Source organism: Gallus gallus, chromosome 4, assembly GCF_016699485.2.
Source record: "Gallus gallus isolate bGalGal1 chromosome 4, bGalGal1.mat.broiler.GRCg7b, whole genome shotgun sequence".
In the NCBI taxonomy this organism is placed as follows: domain Eukaryota; kingdom Metazoa; phylum Chordata; class Aves; order Galliformes; family Phasianidae; genus Gallus; species Gallus gallus.
In genome coordinates this window covers 76,133,208-76,154,705 of record NC_052535.1, presented here as the reverse complement: position 1 = coordinate 76,154,705, position 21,498 = coordinate 76,133,208, and the positions used below count along the sequence as shown (strand labels likewise).

The window sequence follows — 21,498 nt, the reverse complement described above, 5'->3', positions numbered from 1 at the left end:
ATGGCAGCATTTTCTTGGCTGCCTCACCTCATCTACCCGCTGAGGTCAGGAAGAGATGTACTGCTTCAGAACTGAAACTTCAGTTCTGAGAAGCACTCCTCCAAGGCTGGTATCTCCGAAAACAAGATCTCAAAACAAAGATCAGCCTATATGCTTACATATGGCTTACCACTGAGGGCTTTGTCAGAGCATTTCTCAGGTCTTTAGAACCTACAGGAGCTGTGTGCAAACGCCCTTTCTCACACCGAACCCATTAAAGACAGATGCTTTGTGATTATTAACGATTTATAGTTAACATTATGGGGACATACAGAAGCTTCCCTCCTGCAGAGCCGTACCTTGGGGTATTTCACACCACCTCAGAACGCTCCATGTGCACGTTTTTTGGGGGGGGGGGGAAATTCACATGACAAGCAGTCCAAAGCCATCTGCAGGAGCGAGAATATCTCCTTCTTTCTTTATTTCTCAAGGGATGACAGACCAGGCCTGAAGTTGTTGATGACCCAAATTATATTTTTAAGACTGCTGTAAAGTTAACCATTAATTTGGTAAAACGGGATTCAAGACCTGCCATGTAGAACTAATTATCGTCGAGAAACCGGACTGTGGTCGTCCTAACTCGGGTTTCACTCACGGGTGGCCGCAATGGGAGTCTTCATTTAAACAAAACCTCGTGGGATTTCTGTTTTGTGACTGACTTACGGGACATTCACTCCCGTAAGGCAAAAGTTCAGAACTACGACTCAGAGAGACAAAACCACAAGCAGACGGCGCAGCAGCCACAACAGCGGCTTTCTAAGCAACGCGACGGGCCCGCCCGGGGGCGGTGGGCCGTCTGGGCGCTGTGGAGCCCGGCCGCCTGAAGGGAGGCGCTGGGCCGCAGCTCGGAGCCCGCCGTCCCCGCCGCCCCCCTCGCCATGCCCTCGCAGCGCGGCTCGGCGCGGAGGCGGCAGCGCTGCGTGCTGCTGGCCGGCATCGCCATCCTGCTGATCGCCCTCGTCCTGGCCGCCGTGCTGGCCTCCGTCCTCACGGGGAGCAAAGAGGAGGCGAACCCGGAGCCGCTGAGGTGGCAGGGCAGGGGGACGACCAGGAACCTGCGGGAGATCGTCCTGGGGAGATGCTACAGCTACCTCGCCGAGGGGCACGCGGAGCTGAGGTGAGTATTGGCCTCGTGTTGTGCCTGAGTTGAGGGCAGCTCAGCCTCCCCTGTGCTGCGTGCCCCTGGCTGGGGGTGTGAGGCAGCGCGGTCCTGAAAACCCGGGTGGTGACTGCATCACGGGGACGCCAGGTTGGGCAGTGGGAGAGGGGCTGCACCAGAGGGCGGTGGGCATGGAACGCGCTCCTTTGGCTGCCGGAGTTCAAGGAGCGTTTGGGCAATGCTCTCAGACACAGAGTTTGGATTTTGGGTGGTCCTGTGTGAAGCCTGGAGTTGGACTCGGTGATCCCTGTGGGTCCCTTCCGACCCTGTGGTTCTGTGGTTCCAATTGTGTGTGTCCAAGTGGGGTTTTTAAGATATCAGAAGGAATGGGAGCATTGGTAACTCTGGGTCGAGAGCCACCTGTAAGTACCTATTGCAACTTCTGGACAGGCAGCTAAAGCCAGAACTGCATCCTCCCAGCTTGGAGTAAGGAGAGGTGACGGCAATTCACTAAATCCCGTCTTGCAAAAAATACCGAAGTGTTTAACTCTGCATTCCCGTAACCAAAACTAAACAGGAAAAGGAGGTGGTTTGGCGTGGATTTATAAAATGGACAGAGATGCTGGGAAACTCAGTGGAATTGTTTAAACCAGCCGTTTTCAGCTTGTGGGAAAGACGTCTTCCTTCGTGATGGGATGGTGAGCAGTGCTGGCACGGCAGGCCCGGGCACAGCCCACAGCCAGGGCCCTGCTCAGCCCACTGGAGCACTGGCTGCTGTCAGACCATGCAGCTCACAGAAAGGTTCCCTGGATCCCCATCAGAAATTAGGGCTGAGAGCTGATTTTCTGCTTTCTGGCCTCACAAGGAAAGGCAGAGTACAAAGTAAGGAGAGCCACATGTTCCCTGCAGGTAATGGGGGACACTGAGCACCTTGGGATGGTTGGCAGAGGATGCACTCTGACCATCAACCCATCACCACTGAGCCCACTAAACCACGTCCCTGTGGCACCAGCCACCCTGCTGCGTGTCCTCAGTAAGCTCTAGGAGGCATTTCTACCACTGTGAGCCTTCTAACATAACCATCCTGCTCATTGTATGCAAAAAGACAATTGGAACCTCTCATTTTCATAATGTTGAGCCAATGAAATCAAAGCTGTATATATTTTGTTTGGATTTCATCTTCTCTCGGACTGTTCAAATAAGCTGATTTGCAGCATTTTAAGGCAAATGAGCAGGTGGAAAATCGTGGCCAGAGTGCACAGATTTAATGTGTGCTATATGTTAAACACCTGAGTGCTTGCAGTGTAGGTGAGGGAGCTTCTCTATTTAAAGCTCCTGAAGCTTTTGCAGCATCACATACAGGCTTCTAAAAGTGCACATTAATTTATTACAGAAATATGGACTCAGGTTTAACTCAGAAATCATTGTTGATGTGTTTTTGTTCACAGCGTGGTTACTAGGAATCATTTGTTTATTTTTTTTTCCCCAAGTACACTTCTAAAATCACAAACTGACGATGAAAAGTTTTCTAACAGGAGTGTTTTTTCCAAGGCGTAATCTTTTGTGCTATGCTTAATCCAGCAGTTCTTAATAGCTCGAACAAGTTGTCTGTTGAAGGATTTTTTTAAATATTATTTTAGTTTTAATTAAGAAACTGTGAAATCTACCTAAGAGAGCACCAAAAAAGGAGAAATATTAACATGCACTTGCAATGTTCAGGAGTTTACTGGACAGAGAAGTAAAACCCAGGAGCCTCCTTTGGAAATCTGACCTTAGATTCCCCATTTCTGGTCCTGCTGAGATAGATGTAGGTTGTAATGTAGCTAACTGCTCTTATCACTGGCACTTTCTGATAATAAGGCCAGTGCCTTTAGGACACATCAGAGAGCCCTCCATCTTTCATCCCGCTCTCTTTCATCATTAACGTAGGCTTTGGATCTTCCATTGTGTGGGATCTTTGGTGTACTTCATCAAAGAAGGGGAGTAGGAGCGTGGAACTGAAACTCAGGCATTCCTGAGAGCTGATCAAGCTGCGTCCTGCACTCACCGAGGTCTTTTGTTGCTGCTGCTATTGTGGGAACCTCACTGCCTTGCTTACAAAGCTTATGTTTTCCTCATCAATTTATCCATAGTCTGTTGGAGCCTTTTTTAATCTGTCACTAACGTGTAATGTTTTAAAAGCTCTGCTTCTAGTAAACCCGTGTGTTTTCTCATGGTTTTACTTTTTTTTTATACCAGAGCCACTGAAATCTTTTTTCTATTCAAAACATGGCCCTGAACCCAGTATCAATGAGGCTCCTGGAAGGACTGCTGCTGTCTGTTGCAGTTTCATAAGCACCTCATATACAATCGGATTTTATCACATCAATTTGCGTCTTCAAAACCAACCAAAAGTTCAGGTGCTGTATTGCAGTTCCTGCTAAAAGCAGTTCCCAAGTAGAGCATGCCGCGCCTGCTGATAGCTCTGTTGTTTTACTGCCTGTGTGCAATGAAGTCTTGGGACTGCTGCTGAGAAGCAGGCAGGGAATACTTAATTGTTCTTGTCATGTGTTTGGCTCAATTCTAGGAAACATTACTGACTGCACAGGAGCATGCTTTGGGGGTCCTGCCCTGCACGTGACTTGCATGGTCATTACTTGCACACTTAGGTGTTCACATTGCAGTGTGCGCTTGCAGCCCAGAAGGCCAACTGTGTTCTGGGCTGCATTAAAAAAGGGGGGGCCAGCAGAGAGAGGGACGTGATTGTTCTCCTCTACTCGGCTCTTGTGAGGCCCAATCTGGAGTACTGCGTCCAGGCCTGGGGCCCCCAGTACAAAAAGGACGTGGAGCTCTTGGAGCGGGTCCAGAGGAGGGCCACAGAGGTGATCACAGGGCTGGAGCAGCTCTCCTATGAGGAAAGGTTGAGGGAACTGGACTTGTTTAGCTTGGAGAAGGGAAGGCTCCGGGGAGACCTCATTGTGGCCTTCCAGTACTTGAAGGGAGCACATAAACAGGAAGGGGAACAGCTGTTTACAAGGGTGGATAGTGATAGGACAAGAGGGAATGGTTTTAAACTGAGACAGGGGAGGTTTAGGTTGGATATTAGGAGGAAGTTTTTCACAAGGAGGGTGGTGATGCACTGGAACACATTGCTCAAGGAGGTTGTGGATGCCCCATCCCTGGAGGCATTCACGGCCAGGCTGGATGTGGCTCTGGGCAGCCTGGTCTGGTGGTTGGGACCCTGCACATAGCAGGGGGGTTGAAACTCGATGATCATTGTGGTCCTTTTCAACCCAGGCCATTCTATGATTCTATGATTAACAGGTATTATTTCTTCTTGGCTTCCCGAAAATAGTGACTGATGCCAAAAGACAGAGCTAAAGCAACAGTTTGCCACATCTCAGTAGTTTTACTTTGGCATTAACAAAAGATGCACATTTTACTTTCGCTGATCTTGCTGAGTTCCCGTACTCATCCACCTCGGCCATTGGTATGCTTTGTAGCTTTGTCTGAGTAACAGCCAGAGGCGGTTTTGACCACAGGGAAGAATTTGACCTCAAATTGCTCCGTGTCCCCTTTCCCAGTTACAAAGGCTCCCTCTTCTGGCTAACCGAACACTGGATATCCTCAAGCTCTGGTTTTCATGCAGTATAAACTTAAATTGTCAGGAATGTAACTTGGTGTAATGAGAAGGGTTTTCTAGCACCTGGGACAGGATCCTACCTTGTGGCAGTTTCCACATATATGCTTCATACAGCCGAGCTCTTATGGCCATGCAGAGCCAGGGCTGACCTCAGATGCATGATATGTAACCCATTGCTTAGAGGATATCTTTCAAGAGTTCTGTACCTTTTTCCTTTTTGGGGGAGAACAGATAGTAACAGACGCAGCATAAAACCTGTTGCTGTGAAGTTAACAGCTTTGATGTTTCTCTGATTTGGGTTTGGGTACAAGTAATAGTTTGTGACCTTGTGAAGGAGAGGGAAGAAAGGTCACAGTCTCAGAAACAAAAGTGATGCTTCTTTTTCAGCCTAGAAGTGAACTCATCTGACATTTGCAGCTGAACAGACTTGTTATTCGCAGATTGTCACTACTCCCCCGCAGATGTGCAGTCGCTTTCTGATTCATTGAAGCCAAGTCAAGTCTCCAAGGACCTACTGCTTCAACATGGCTAGAGACAAGCCAGATCTTTTTTTATCTAACCTCTGCCAGTGAGAGAGCAACAGGGATGAAGGCAAGGAGCCACCTTGGTAGCACGTGTGGCTGTGCAGGCCCAGCCATTGCTGTGTGTCAGCGCAGCAGTGCAAAACAGTGGAGGTCCAAAGTGTTTCTCATGCAGTGCTGCATGGACATATACTATAGATAGCCCCCTTAAAAACAGTTGGACCAAATAACGTATCCAAAGCTGGTGGTAGAATGCCCCTTCAGGGACGTGGTTTGGGGGACAATATCGTTGTTAGGTGGATGGTTGGACTAGATGATCTTAGAGGTCTTTTCCAACCTCGATGATTCTATGATTCCGTGAAATTTTGACAGCTTCTAGTTCCTTTAAATTTAGCAAAAGCTGGTGCATACTCAGGAGAGCTTTCTCTTCTGTCTGCATGACCATGGTGTGTTTTTTGCCTTCCCATTCCTTTGCGTGCTATGGAGATGGTGGTTTATTTTGTTAAAAAGAGCACATGGTGCCATGATTTGGTGTGAGATACTATTACACTTGTGGCATCTTTCCCTCCACAGAGCAATCTGTTGGGGTTTTTGTATGCTTGTTTTTGCATTATGCCTTCATGCTCTGCTGGGCGTTTTTAATTTGATTCCCATGCTCACTGATTGCTAACACTTTTGCATGCAGCATGGCACTTCACAGCAGCTATGATTTGATTCAGTGTCATGTGAAAAAAAAATATAGCTTTCTTTTGTGTAGCCATGACATTATATTCCACCCCTCTGCTGGGCACTGCTGAGGCCACACTTGGAGGGCTGCATCCAGTGCTGTGCTCCCAGTTACAAGGGCACTGTGTCCTGCGAGTGGCCACAGGGGTGATGAAAAGACTGAAGTGTCTGAACAGAGGATAGGCTGGAAGAGCTGGGGCTGTTTAGCCAGGGATCTTATCAGTGTGTATAAGTATTGGCAGAGAAAAGGAGGCCAAGCTCTTCTGAGTGGTATCCAGCTGCAGGACAAGAAGTAATGCTCACTAAACAAAGCACAGGAAAATCCTTTGAAGCATAAGAAAAACTACGTTAAATTTGAGAGCAGTCGAAGAATAAAATACGTTGCCCAGAGAGGCTGTAGAGGTTCTGTCCTTGGAGATGCTGAGAACCAGACAGGACACGGTCCTGAGCAACCTGCTCTGAGCTGGGCTGGGCTAGACTGGAGAACTGTTTAACACCTCGGAGCCCTGAGGGGAAATAACAGTGGTGGTGAAGGAGCCATCGTTTGTTCCCCACCATTCCTTGTAGGTGAACGCAGCCCTGGGGTACACCAGAACACAGCTCACCTTGTCTGGGAAAAAATGTTTTCTCCCTGGCCTCCAAACTTTGCACCTCTGCTGGGAGGACTTCAGTTGCTGTGCCTGCAGCAGCCTTTCCAGAAGTCATCTTTCCGAGGCGGGGTTTTGGATCTCTGTCCCCGGGCAGTTCTGCAGTTACCACAAACTTTGAGGTGACAGACCATTATAATTAAGCTAAATGGTAGTGAGATGCTAGTCCTCATTGAAGAGTTTGAGACTGACAGCATCTCTGTGACTTTTTTCTTTTCATTCTCTCCCCGGGTAACTTTTCCCCTTGCTATTATGCCAGTGCTAAAAGCACTCTTTATTTTTTCTCACGTTTGGAGGTATCTCAGAGCCTTCAGGGAGTGCCTTCTGCCACTTGATGGCAGTGTTCTCCTGGCTTTAGCTCGTCGTCCGCAGTTGTACGAGTCCAACTGCAGCTGCCAGGGCTGCAACACCAAAGAAGTGACACGGCAAGGCGGGGAGAAGGGAAGGGGCAGCAAGAGCGGGAGCGAAAAGATTTAGGGCAGAAAGCATGGAGCAAAAAGATTCTTGGTTACAGAGACACTCAGTTACTCAGACACAGTTACTCTCAACACAGCATACTTTGTGTAATATTTGAACACGTAGATGGAGTTACTCGTAAGTTCACAGGGAAGATAAATGGAAGATGAACATATAAACAGCACCACTGTCTCTGGCCACTGCAGAAGGCAGATAACTGTGTGGACTGCTGTATGGAACCTTCTGTAGCAGGGGGGTTGGACTCAATGATCTCTGGAGGTCCATTGCAACCCCTACGATTCTGTGATTCTGTGATAAACTGGTAGGTTAACAGACCCAAAGGTGGGTCTGTTAGGTGCAGAGCTATTGCTGCATCATTTAGTTTGGTCGGCACGCAGTCTTTAGGCATTTCAGTCTCAGGTGCCTTAGACTTCAAGCACAGTGTGAATGCTTCTCATGTGGTTCAGGAGCTTTGTTATAACCACAGAACTTCTCACTCACTTTTTAGTTTCTAAGTGCACAGGTGTGTACTTGCATTATTATTTAGGTTGACAGTGGTAGCAAATGAGACAGGTGCTGGGGTGAGTGCCTGCATAAGGCAGCACCAACCCTGATGAGAGCCAGCATGACTTGCCAGCTGAGGCCAGAGCCTCCCACACCAGCCTCACAATCTGCCTGCCCTGCTTAATCTCTGCAAAGACCAGTTTTATAAAGGACCTTGCCTTCAAAGACAGCAAGAGACCACAATTAAAATCTCTCTTTATGGCCTGAAGACATTGTTTTGTTTTAGAATGGAAGCCAGCACTGGAGTCCACGTCTCACCAGGGGGCTTCTCATAACTGTGGAGGGGTTTGAAGAATGTGGGCAGGACCGACTGAGCTCTCCAGAGCAAAGCCTGAGAATCGTTTTCACTTGTAAATTTAAAATGGATCCCATACTTTAAACATCTCTCAAATTTCTGAGTAAAAACCTTGAGGTGACACAGCTTAAGGAAACACTGCTCTTTGTGAGGTGTTTTTAGCTTCCGCAGTCAGCCCAGTGATGAACCTAAAACGAGAGGTCCTTCTTGGTGCAGCTGAAGTCAGCAGGGCTGAAACTCAATCTGATATTATACCAATTAAATCAATTTCAATTAGGAATGAATGTGCTCTGTCATGTCCAGTTTAAAAGAAAAGAAAAGAAAAACAAAATACACAAAATGAATAGTGATTTCCCAGGTAGCTCAATGCCATTGTATTCCTTTAAGTGCGAGGATGCTCTTTCAAGGTTAGCCAGATCAATGTACTGATATGCAAGAAACAATGATGCAGAAGCTGTCCATTTTTGTAATATGCACATTAAAGTTTGGCTTCTAGGATAGCTGCTAATGGAAATGTTCTTGGCCCCAGATTGCTTTTCATAAATTTATATGATGTTCATAAAAAAGGCAAATGGATAGAAACATTCAAATTCATTGGAAAATACATCCTTCACTCAAATGTAGGGAAAGAATGCCTGACATGCTTTGTCGTATACTTAACATTCTGATTTCAGAAGGAAGTGGGGTGTTGATGGTGTGTATTTGTATCTCAGTTCTTGTTTCTTGCTGTGCTCAGTGCAGGATACAGAGCTTCACAAGGCCCAGTTCTGCAATCCCTGTGTTCCAGAGAACAGGCTGCAGCTTCAGTTCCTGATTTTACAGCAGGTTCCAGCGTTCCCTTTAAGCTTGTTAAGTGTTATTTCAAATTTACCAACGTTTCCCAAACTATATTCATTAAAAATAGGCATTTGAAAAAACACCCAAACACATAAAATGTGTGTGCATTTATTTTATCTGTCAGTGAACTTGGCTTAAATATTTCAGATTCTTTAGTAGAATAAACGGCCTTAAATATTTCAGTGTAAACAAAGTTAGCCTCGAGGGAAGAAACTCATTATTGCAAAAGTAAATGCATATGATGTTTGTTTGATGCCGAATTAATATGCAATCCAAAAAACACAAAACCAACCAAAACCAAGGAAAAAGAATGTAAGAGTCCTGCAGCTGTGTGGCAAGCAAGCAGGCACATTCACCATGGTCTCCTGGCAATCTCTCTCCCAGCCTTCCTTCTGTAGACAAATTAAAGGAGTCCATTCTGTGACGGAGAACTTCCCAGTTGGAGGATCTTTGACATGGCAGATTTCTTTAGGTTTGGTGGACTGGGACTCCCCGCAGGCATTGCTGTGTTCCTGTGGGTGCTCTGAGAGGGAAAGCAGAGGCTGTGAGTGTTTGCCTTGAGCAGCCCAGGACATGCGGAGAGTAAAACTCTGTAGCACAGTGGAAAAGCCAACATTGCTTTTTCAACTGACTCCAGGAGTACTGCTCTCCTCTGTGCTCAGAGCAGCCTTCAGAGAGTAGTGCCAGCAGACTTCCCATAGTATCTTCAGGAGAACCTGAGCTTCAGCTTGTCTCAGCCCTTACCTTTGCTGAATGTGTTAAGTACTACACAGCAGGCAAATGTTTTCTTTCTTTTATTTCTAGTGTATATGTCAATAGCGAGGCTGTAAAGAATTCCATCTCTCCCAGAGCTGGGATTCACAAATCCTGAAGCTTTCTCACTGCAGTTGTGTATCGGCTAAAACAATACTTCTCTTTGGCTCTGAAGATGTGAGGTGAAACCTGTGTTTCCAACCAGAGAAGGAGCCTCCCAGAGCACACCGATGAGTTACTTTTATTCTTATGTAAAAATTGACATGTTGATAGGAGAGGGTAGTGAAATATTCTTTAGCTTTTGTAGATTTGTGAAGATTTACTGTGTTTAGACTTCTAAATAGTGCTGGAATTGCTGAGTTTTCATAGAATTCCCTCTTTATGCCTTATCATTTCTCTGTGTGGTACAAATAAAAGTCCCACGCTCATTATCAGCTGTGGAAGAGCTTCCCTTGTTTGAAGGCTAAGCACTACCTCTTCTGTGACATTAAACATAGCTTTGCTCACTGCTGGACACTGCTCTCCCAGATACTTCCCTGTGAGGTACCAGAGTTAAAGTGATGAAAATCTCTCTGGGATGCTTACAGAGTTTGCAGCCAGAGACAAGCTCCTTGAGAGCAAAATGTAATATGCCAAGTTAAGTTCTGCTTTGACTTGCTCTCTGGAGCACCCAACTCTCTGGGTCTGTAGAGGCCCGAGAGATGCTAGTTTCTGTGCTTTGTAAAACATGTGAATGCTCCCTTATATGACCCTACCATAGCAAAGTAACCTGCACACTGTGATGATAAAACTTGGGAGCAGAGAAGCATCTGGCTGTAACACAAAAGGTGTTGTTAAATCTTTGGGGCAGCCAACTGTGGAATGAGAATGGCTTCCTTGCAGGAAGGCCAAGGAGTATGTTACAATACACAAGATGTAATCAAGCTGCCAAACGTAAGAATCCACGTTAATTAGTTTGAACCAAATAACCAGTATCAAATAAGATGATAACTTAGGTTTGCCACTGCGTAAGTAAAGGCAGAAGGGAAGGAAGGCCAGGACACATTGCTGTGGATTGCTCAATCCTTTCTGGTATGACACAAGCATGGGCCCCTGCAGCGTGTCTGGTAGGGGCACTCCTGCTGCTCCATGGGGCTGCCAGGTGCTGGAGTGCTTCTGGACACAACATTAGACCTTCTCTGTGTGTGATGTTTCTTCTCCATCAGGTTTAGGAATGAGGGAGGGGTGTTCATGTCCAGACACATCCCAGCACAGTGAGGAAATATCTGGGAGCTGAGAAGTGGTTCTGGGTCCCACTGTCATGACATGGCCTTCTGTAATACAAACAGCTCGTCGTATGTGTTTCATTTTACCTTTCTGATGCTCAAATGACAATCCGGATCAAATTAAGCAGCAGGAATCATAGAATCACCAAATCAAAGAATGGCTTAGGTTGGAAGGCACCTTAAAGATCATCCAGTTCCACCCCCCTGCCACTGACAGGGTTGCCACCCACTGGGAATATCACAGAGCTGTAAAATGTTCTGAAATCCTCAATGAACTACTACCAATTCCACTTAATCCCTTTAGAACTCCTTTTAAGACTAATCAAATTCCACCTCATGCCTGTTGCCTGAGTGCCCACAGGTAATGAAGCCTGCAGCGCTGTGTGTGTCACATACTAACTGATCCCTGCAATTTTTGCAGTGCTCTGAAGGCATCAGTGTCTTCACCAAAGACAAAGGCCATTCTTCAGACAGGTTCTTCATACAGAGGGAACACCCCAGGAGAGGATTACAAACAGTGGAGAAAGAGTGGATGAGTCAGAATTAGCCAGAGCAGCTCCTTTCTGCATGCAGACAGTGGGGTAATGCAGTCAGCTTTTTGAATTTACATAAAGAAAGGGAAGAGAAAGCTGTGCAGTCGCTGGATGGCTGTCAGTGAAGGGGCAGGCCTTCAAAGTTGGCCTGAAATGAGTAGGCAGGCAGTAATTGGGAATCCTCATAATGTAATGTTTTTGTTAGTACTTCAAGTGTAAGAAATCAGATGTCCTGAGCAGACTCACACCTTATGTGCTGCAGTGTCGTGGAGCATGACACTACATCGGTGCACAGAGAACATTTCTTGTCAGCACCATGCAACAGTTTCCTGTTAGTGTGGTACAAGCAGAGAGCCCTGTTTCTGTGAGCAAGCATATGCTTTATTTCCCAGGCTGATGAAGCAAGGAGCTAAGAGTGAATGTCCCACGCCAGTGAGAGCAAAAGGGCCAGAACTGCTCATATGCAGAGACTAAAAAAAAATCCCCTGGAGTTGGAGTTCATGATTCACATCTCACCTATACTTGTACAAATCCACCATGGCTTCAACAACGCGCTTAGCTGCAAGCTAGCTCTTAACTGCAAATAACATCAGGCCCCAAATGTCCAGACTTCTGCTTTTGTTTTACAAAAAACTATAGATAATGTTTCAGTAGACTCATAGAATCATAGAATGGCCTGGGTTGAAAAGGACCTCAAAGATCATCTAGTTTCACCCCCCTGCCCCGGGCAGAGTTGCCAACCACTAGACCAGGCAATCCAGAGCCACGTCCAGCCTGGCCTTGAATGCATCCAGGGACAGGGCATCTACAACCTCCCTGGCAACCTGATGGGCATAGTTTTGGCTCAGATGAGAGATGTTTTAGAACTGCTCATTCCTCACTTTATACTTGATTTGCTGAAGATACTCTGCTTTTTTAATGCATAATGTATGTTGATGCTTGAGCACAGTCAGAACTCTTCAAAAATTTATCCGTAATATTTGAATGTAACAGAAGGAAATTCTTTCACAATCATAAATATTAATAATTATTAAAGATATTTAATAATAAATATAAATTAATGATGATTCAATCTGTCTGCAGAGATAAGGATTGCCTTAAAATATGGGAATCGTTAAAAGCTGCATTCGTTCACAAGAATCCCTGTAATGCTACAACAGAAGATTATCGGCCTTTAATGGAGTTGACAAGTCATCCAGTACCCTGCAACAAGGTAACAGCGGGATGCACGGTGGGGCTGTGCAAGGGGAATTGCTGGGAAGCAATGTATCTGTACAGCACTCTGATCTTTTCCATAGTAACTGTTGGTGTCTGTAGATGGACAAGGCTGATCGTTTTGCCAGGATGGCTGATATTTCTGCCAGGGTCATCCTGGTTAAGCTGCAGTGATGTCCCCGTTCCCCAGGCTTGCAGATCTCGGTAAGGAGTATGCAGTCCTGCTGTCAGAGGAATGCTGCTTCCAAAAAGCTGCTCTCCCATCTGTAGTTAAAAAGCTCTCTACAAACTGTATAAATATGCTATGTGAACTAGTAAAAAAATTTCTTTCAGAATGCTTTGCAGGCTGAGCACATCCATTTCCGTGAAAAATAATCACCCCAAAAATTTGGCAATGGGCTGCAGGATTAAGAACTGATCTGCTAATGGGAACTTGCAGCATTTGAATAGGAAAACAGAACTCTGTCACAATCAAGAAAACTTTGTGTTTTTCTCCAGGAAAATTTCCCGACAAGCTCAAGTATAAGTATTATTTATTGCACATTGTACCTTATTTCACAGTCACTGTTTTGGAGCAGGACGTATGACCTCGTTCATCTTTATTCAAAATGCAATCATCATTTCCTTACCTTGGAGGACACGTTCCTGGGTTATATGCTTGATGGGCTTTCATGGTGTGGAGACCCCTCAGCTCCAGGTAACAAGTCCTAACTTTTGCCAACCAAATACGCATACTAGAATTCCAGATTATTATTTTCTCATATATACAGACATAAATACTGTCCATTTTCACATGTTTTTCTTTTAAAACCATGATCATTTTTCTGCTCCCATGTTAAGGAAGTCTGAAAATAATTTAATTTAAAAAGCACATCTTTTTGGCTACCAGGAAGACATTAAATGCTTCTGGGACTCATGATCACTTCTAGCCCTCTTTATCTATGTCATTTGGTACCTTCCTTTAATTCCAACTGCAAAATAGGAATTCCATTCCAAAGAGTCCTGGTCATAGGCCAGGCAAAGTGTGGGGGCAATATGGAGGGACCCGGGGTTCTGCTGCCCACGATTCGTGGGTCGATGCCTAAGGTTAGCAAGTTCTAAACTGAGCTGGAATTACTGGAAATGTTGTGCAAAATTTGATTCTTCAGTACAGTCAGAAAGTATTTGTCACAAACCAACCTGCTTTGCATATTTAGAAATACATGTTTTCTGAGAATTATTTGCATATGGGGCCGCCAGCTGTCTCACTGAGACGTGTGAGTGAAGAGGAAGACCTTTGAACACATGCAAATTCTCTTTCCTCCTAGAGCGTCCTCAGGTAGCCAACTTGTTTTGATAGGGAATGAATCTGTATTAACATTTTAACAATATTCACTCTACTCTTAATCTATAAATATGTTTCTTCTCAGGAATCAACTATGAATCTTGTCCAAAATGGAGTGAATGTGAGCGCAGTTCTGGCTCTGTATTCTGGAAAATGGCATCCAAGATGGTAAGATATAGAATAAATTTCCTCTCATCTGAGAATGTTAAGAGGCATGAAGTTCCTGACACTGTCAAAAACCTGAGTTTCCAGATTGGACTTAAAAAAATAGAAAAGTTCACATGAGTTTTAGCTTTAGCTGCCAAAAAGCATGAGTTTGGAAATCTTTTATCAGACTTTACATAATGGGACCAGGGCTGTCAGCAGAGTTGGGCATTTTTACTGTGGGCAGAGACTACGTGCCAGAGTCTGGAACAACACTTGGCAGGCAGCTTTACAAATAAGGCTGACGGTAATAATTATAGTAAAAGCCTTAATTAAATCACAGGACTGAAATTACAAAAATATAGAAACTTAGAACTTGTTGATGTTGAGAGCAGCTCCCAAACTAGCACAGCAAGTGGCTGAGAGTCCTTTTGCCCCTTCCCAACATGCTCCCGAAGAGGATGTCCTCCCACAGTGTTACCTTCCGAGGTTCCTATGATGTGCCCACCTGTGTGCATGTCCCAGCTCTGATCACATGAACGAGACATTGCTAGGCTGAGTTAAGCAGTTGGCCTGGTTTTATGGAATCAGCACTTTACAGAACACTCATTTCACACATCTGCCAGAAAAAAAAAATACTTTCCTTTATCAGTTTAGTTTTATGTGTCTCACAAGACTTTAGTCTTTATATGACTATTAGTAGATGACTTTCTAGGTGCAGAGCAAGCATTAATGTGTTCTTAATATCTCATGTATGTAAGAAAAAATCTTCTCACCATAAAAAAATGTTCTGTGTTCAAACTAGCATCCATAAGGTTTTCCTAACTCAAAACAGCTGTGATGTACAGTTATGGGGTCTAGGGGGGATACACCACCATACAGAGTGAGGCTTGCTGAACTACAAGCTTTTTACTCTAAGTATATTTAAAATCTCCTAAAACACATGGTTACTTTGTTGGAAAGTTATGCATAATTAAACTCTGCTGTCACTTGACAGCTCTCAAGCTGGTTTTGAGACACATTGTTTATAAGTGAATTTGATAAGTACAGTCATCTGTAGTAAGCTTTTAAAAATTGTTTATCCTACCTTTGGGTTATGTATCTGGAGACGTGGCATGCAGTATCAGGTTATCATGTGCATTTGTTTTGGTCAGTTTGCAGAAGCAGCATGCGGTGTGGTTCATGTGATGCTCAATGGGTCAATAGAAGCGGGAGCTTTCAGAACGAGCAGGTATACCCAGCATCCCTGTTTCTGTTGGGCATGTGTGTTTGTCAGCAGGTTCTTGGCAGCGAGTTCTGGTGCAGAATGGATTTTGGTGAATTCATGTGGGAATCTAAACCATTGGCTGCTGTAGAGTTGATGCCCTTAACTCCTTCTATACAGCGACTCTAACTGAAGTCCCTCTGAGTGTAAATAGGTAGATCTCTAGTATGATATGACTGCACAAAGTAGCTTTATTACATTTAATCTAGGTTTGCACACCAGGTGATAGGAATTACATGCTTCTAACTGCTCATGGCGCTCTTCAGACTGTGCTTGCTCGTGTTACCAGGCAGTAGTCTCATACAGAAAGATGAAGTCTATTCTGGTCAGGAAAACAGCCATGTTCATTTCCCTTGCACCAACCAAAACCCACCATCAATAAAACTAGCAGGAGAATAAGTACTGTAGATGGAAAAACTTGAGTTTGCTTCTATCTGCACACAGTTTCAGAAGTTCTCATGAAAGTGAAATAAGAATGGAGAGAAAATCTTTTAGCAGAGGTAATTGAATTGTCTATGAAAATCCAGCAGAAAGGAAATGTTCATTCACTGATAACAGCAGCAGTAACAAGCAGTAGTAAATGGGGAACATTCTCTATTAAGAATACTCATATTAGTAGAATTTTTACATTACTAAGAGTGTTTTGTGTCCCATTCTTACAGCGTTTTTGGAAGTGTTGAGATCTTTAACTTAAATCCAGATAAAGTTTCTGAAATACGTATTTGGCTTATGAATGACATTGGTGGACCCCAAAGGTAAACCATTCTGATACAAAACGACTATCTAACACTAACCACTGTCTTAAACTTGCTCTGAAAACCTGCTCTGCATTCTCTCTACTAGCTACTTACTTTATTGGAAAGAATAACATTTTTACAGTTGTTTTTATTAGTATTTTCACAGTTACAGCTTGTCATTCATAGCTAAGATACAGCAATGATACTTTCCTTGCTTTCAAAAAGTCCTGTGACCAGAGACAGTGTGACAGTCATTTCAAACACTGTAAAAGGTTGCCTAGAGAGGTTGTGCAGTCTCCATCTGTGGACATATTAAAAACCTACCTGGGTCATGGGCAGCTTGCTCTAATTTACATTGGTTAGACTAGGTGATCTCAAGTTCATAGAATCATAGAATGGCCTGGGTTGAAAAGGACCACAATGATCATCGAGTTTCAACCCCCCTGCTATGTACAGGGTTGCCAACCACCAGACCAGGCTGCCCAGAGCCACATCCAGCCTGGCCATGAATGCCTCCAGGAATGGGGCATCCACAACCTCTTTGGACAACCTGTTCCAGTGTGTCACCACCCTCTGTGTGAAAAACTTCTTCCTAAAGTTGTCCCTTCCAACTTAAATGATTCTGTGATTCTGACATTTTTAATAATAAATCTGCAGTTCAAATGCTTATCGCGGAATTACTGATATCAGAACAGTGACCTGAAATCACATCTGAGCCTTTCTGAGTGACCTTTTCATTCTGTTCAGACTCCTTTGCAGACCTTTTACATTTCAAGCACTGAGCATGAGGTTCAATGCATTTGACTATTCAGAGGTGATTCTGTGGTTCGCATGGTTATAATGCATTGCTGTGGTTTCTCCTGTTCCTAAGGACCCCACATGCTAGAGGCAACAGCTTTGACACAGTGAGTCAGTAAGGAGGCCATGGTGCGTCTCAGGAATGAGTATGGACCCAGGAGAAACCCTTGCTCAGGCAGCAACAATATCAGTCACAGTGTCAGCTCCAGTGTTGCAATACTTCCCCTAGCATAAGCACCGACACTCAGGAGTGTTTCTTTGCCATACAAGCTGATGTGTCTATCACAGGCTCCCAGTCGTGTGCCTATCATCTTGTTAGCATGCCAGACATTCTGGTGACCCTCTGCATAGTGGTTTGCTGAAGAAGAGGGCATAGGCTAATCTGTGCATTAATTTCCCTGTACGTGCCATTCAGTTCTTTCTACCATGATTTCCCAGCATCAGAAGAGCCATCACATTCCTCTTTCTCAACAGCTGCCACAACCTGGTGCCCTGCCAGCCTTCTTGACACATCTTCCTCCTGTGCCAAGTTCACAAGTGTTTCCATTTTATTTTCTGTTTCAACAGAAAAGGAGGGGTAACTCTTAGAACATGTACTGCTTTTATCTTCTGATTGTATTTCATGTTAGATCAGTAATAATATTTGGTAAATCTTGTGAACAAAGAAAAGCTGGCAGTTTTCCACTAATGCCATGTGTTAGGAACAGTCCTGGATTAGCCCCAGTATTGTCTTCATTTTGTGTCCCATACTCTGTACCAAGAGGTGATTTTTCCCCCAAGGTGACAAGTCTTTTGCAGTGGCTCTGTGTGTGTCTCAGACATTTGTCAATCCTGTCACTACAACTGGCGGCTCCTTGAGCTATTTCAAACAAATTATGCATAAAGATCTCAGCTTGTGGGTGGAACTGAGTTATTTTCCATAGACTTTCCTGCACAAAGGTTTTTGCACAAGTTAAACAATTGAAGATCATATATTTTCTATTGACAAAGACCCAATGGTAACCAAAGCTCCGCAAACCAAAATAGATTTTACAGCACATTTTAGGAGATCTTATCTGAAATAAAATGAAATGATGTAGTGTGGAGTTCAGCTGAACTCCTCATACGCAAAGATCACAAGTAACAAAAGACTTTTCTTTCCAGCGATTCCTGCTCAGGCTATTCCATAAAGAAGTTAAGAAACATCTTAGAAGAACGAAACTTTAAGATCACCTGTGAAGACAATTACAGGTAATTCTCATTGGTGTCTACTTGCTAACATAAAACTGATATCCTGTCTCCCTCTCTGCTTGAGATTGTCTCCTGATTTACAGCAAATGGAGCAGATTGCCCTCTTATTTCCACCACATCTCTTTGAAGTGCCTGTGTGCTTCTCTCAGCCTCCCACTTGTGCTCTTTGCCTTGTACTCCAGGATGTTAGTGCTGCTGGCCTTGCTCAGTTGCCTTCAGCAAAGGAGCAGTGCAGCCTCCTGCAACAGATTTTCATATTATCAGGCTTTTACGTACAAAAACCAAGTAGACAACTTTCCTTCCAGCTTCCTACAGATAAGACACTGTGTTAAGCATAGTCCTTATTTCCTTCACTATAATTTGAGTTTCCTTTCCATCCAGCTGCTTTATCAGGGAGTGAGACATAAGAGATGATAGGTATTATTAATTATTATAATTCCCCGTTGTCAGGTGAGTCCAGGAGACAGGAGTCCAGGAAACAGAACAGCCCAAGTTCTGACTTGACTGAAATCTCTGCCTGCCCGCTGAGGAGTTAGAAAAGTTTGAGAGCCTTTGTCCCTGTGTGTCAGTTCAGAGACCTTTACAAAGACGAATAATGTCCTCTAGTGACCTTAAGAAACGTGGCTAGAGTTCAGTTTTACTCGTAAAGCTCAATAATCATATCTTATCTGCCAAGAACAGCTTTTCAAAGCAAATAACTCATACTTCGATAGGAAAGTTTCCTAAGTAAACATTTCTATAAACTACTGAGTTCATGACATTGGTTTTAAGTAAGGGAAAGGTTATCTGCAGAGGAGACATTCGCCTTGCAAATACCCTATGAAGCACTAGGATTTTACTCATGAAAACAGAGCAATATATCCCTGTTTAGATATTGCTGAACCTGATAATGAGTGCTCTGCACATTGTGGAAAAAACAACACTGGTGTGTAAATGTACCAAATTAGGATGCTCACCTACTCTCCTTCTCTTTGGAGTAGCGTAGTCTTTAACTTCAAGACTTGTAAGCAGGTGTGAACTATTCTAGCCTATGCTGAAATAAGCTAAGGAGAAAGGAAGGAAGGGGAAATAAGTAGTAATTCAGATTCCCTTTAGCTCAGCACAAGAAGAAATCTTCACAACTTCACGAAGAATGTGTTGGCACACTCATTACTGTGAGTCACAATTCACATCTTAAGATAGAATAAGAAGTAGGACTTTTTGTCAACACTCAACTAACATCCATAAGCAACTATACAGAACAACATGAGGATTTTAAAATTTTTATTTTGTATACAGAGCAATAATAAAATAATTAATTTATATGTGCAGTAAAACTCTTTAGGATGGACAGGACTGAAGTCATGGTAGACAGAACTGTGTGGATCCTTATCAGCTCAGCATCTAGCATTCTGTGACATATAGCAATTGACACCAGTCATTATCTCTTGCTTTTGTTGTTTTCATCAGTGTTTTCCACAAGTAGTTCAGAAAAGGGGATGTACTTGTGCCAAAATATCTAATCCTACTGTGTGTTTTTAGCAACAGCTGTATAGGATGGCAGTAGGCTTTACCACTAGATAAGCAAGATGGCGAACTTCCAGCATGGCAGCAACTCTGTGGTCAGTGAAAAGTGTCTTCTTTTTGTAATTTTGCTATCACAGCATAGCTGACATGCGGAGTGTTCACACCCTGCTTTACTTCATAGGCATCCATTCTTGTCTCCAACCCCTATAAGCACCAAAGATATGTCTGTAGCATTATGCAAGAGAAGTTATCTTAAGAAAAGACTTCCACTTGATAAGCACAGGTGTAACATGCACTTTGACTTTCACATTGCATTTAATACCTGTGCGGTTGCTCTGTTGTACTTTCATGTGGCTACTAAATACTTGTTTTTGTGTCTTGTCCCAGGCCAGTCCAGCTCCTTCAGTGTGTGCATAATCCTGACCACCCAGACTGCAATCTTTGCATCAGCAGCACGGAAGCTCCTTGAAACAAAGTGCTCCACGCTATATAAGACTTTATTTGTGTGCAGAACTGAAAAGGACATGGCTATGTAGCTTACAGTGATAAATAGCACCATGGTTGTACAGAGCCAATAACCAGGAATCCTTGCTGTGATACTAACAGCCAAGTCGCAGGAGGTGGTATTTTAGCTGCAATTCCTATACACACACAAGCAAATAAGCATGCTGTTTCAGAAGGGCCAAAGGCATGTTCAATGACTGAGGACAGAAGATTTGTTCTGGTCTGTTCCCTCATATGTAGCTACTGTTGTGCACAGAGCATCAGGGCAGGGGCTGCCTTGGGCATGCACAAAGAAGGTTGCCAGTGGAGACTCAGCTTGCTATGATCTGTATGCTGCTTCAGAAGGGCTGGAAGGGAAATTCCCCAAACAGGGAATATTGCCCATTGGCGCATGTTATAGACACCCACGATTTGTACAGGGTAGAGGGGTCAGTGAAGAAGACCTGGGGTTTCTCCCCCTGTAGCTGTATCTGAAGGTTGGATGTTTTGTTTCCTGGGCAGTGCCCTTGAGTCAGGCAGAGCCAGGCAAGGCTCTGACCCTTTCTCCCAGGGACTGCAGCACCTCTGAGCAGGCAAAGCAAGTAATGGAAGAAGAAGAGCAATTCTTACCTTCTAGTGAGTAAGCTGGTTAGGAAATGGCAGAGCTAAGCCAAGAAGAGACCAGAAACTGCCCAGAGCATTGCCAGCATCTGTAAGAGTGCATTTAGTGGGTAGCTGGGAAGAGAAAATAACAAGACTGACTCAAGAATTCCTGTTAGAATCCTGCTGGAAACATAGTTGTGGCTCAGATAGCATTTTATTCTTAATATAGCATTGAGTGTAAGCCTTCCAGCTTTCACAAAGGGCCCTCAGGCAAGAGCTTGGCCATCCACTGGAATCGAGACAAACATCCAGAGGCTGCTGCAGTGGGAGCCTCTCCTGACCCCAGCTGTGGAGGTGAGGTGATGCCTTGCTGTGTGTGACTCAGAAGCAGCAGGCAGAAGGTTGTAGTGCTGTGCATTTTAGTGACCATGCAAGCTGGTATAACTTCGAGCATCTCCAGATAGACCTTTGCTCTGTAATATGGGGTCTTGTACTGGGTGTAGGTTTACCACACCCAAGACTTCACCTATAATGTTTACATGAATTACATGGGTTTTTTTATACGTGCAGTCTGTAATGTAATGATTAGCTGCGTTGACTCAGATGCATATTAGTGTTTTTAAATAGGCTATTTCTGACTGTAAGTCAAGAATCTGTTCTCGTGCTCACTTTTGTACTTTTCTGGTGTAATAATAAAATGTTCACTGTCCAATCAAGGTCTCCAACAAAATTGATGATGACAAATGCTGCTCATTCAGTCTCACATTCTAGTGAAGGGCCCCCCACACCTGTGGCTGTCTGAAAGCAGTTTGTCCCCTTCCGGGCATGGCTGAAGAA

At 44.2% G+C, this 21,498-nt stretch overlaps 1 protein-coding gene across 1 annotated transcript; it reads left to right on the top strand.

Moving 5' to 3' along the window:
• Nucleotides 1-853: 853 nt before the first annotated feature.
• Nucleotides 854-21,373, top strand: CD38 (CD38 molecule). Its single transcript, NM_001201388.2, has 8 exons — nucleotides 854-1,156; nucleotides 12,441-12,570; nucleotides 13,134-13,269; nucleotides 13,982-14,064; nucleotides 15,195-15,271; nucleotides 15,967-16,059; nucleotides 17,983-18,069; nucleotides 19,963-21,373. The coding sequence occupies exons 1-8, from the start codon at nucleotides 918-920 to the stop codon at nucleotides 20,042-20,044; spliced, it is 927 nt and encodes a 308-aa protein (NP_001188317.2). The 5' UTR covers nucleotides 854-917; the 3' UTR covers nucleotides 20,045-21,373.
• The last annotated feature ends 125 nt before the right edge of the window (nucleotides 21,374-21,498 follow it).

Bases quoted from the DNA above. Each gene is read 5' to 3' on its own strand.
- CD38 (NM_001201388.2), top strand. From the start codon at position 918: ATGCCCTCGCAGCGCGGCTCGGCGCGGAGGCGGCAGCGCTGCGTGCTG. The intron at 14,065-15,194 runs GTAAGATATAGA...TGTTTTGGTCAG, and splicing joins GGAAAATGGCATCCAAGATG to TTTGCAGAAGCAGCATGCGG. The intron at 16,060-17,982 runs GTAAACCATTCT...TTTTCTTTCCAG, and splicing joins GACATTGGTGGACCCCAAAG to CGATTCCTGCTCAGGCTATT.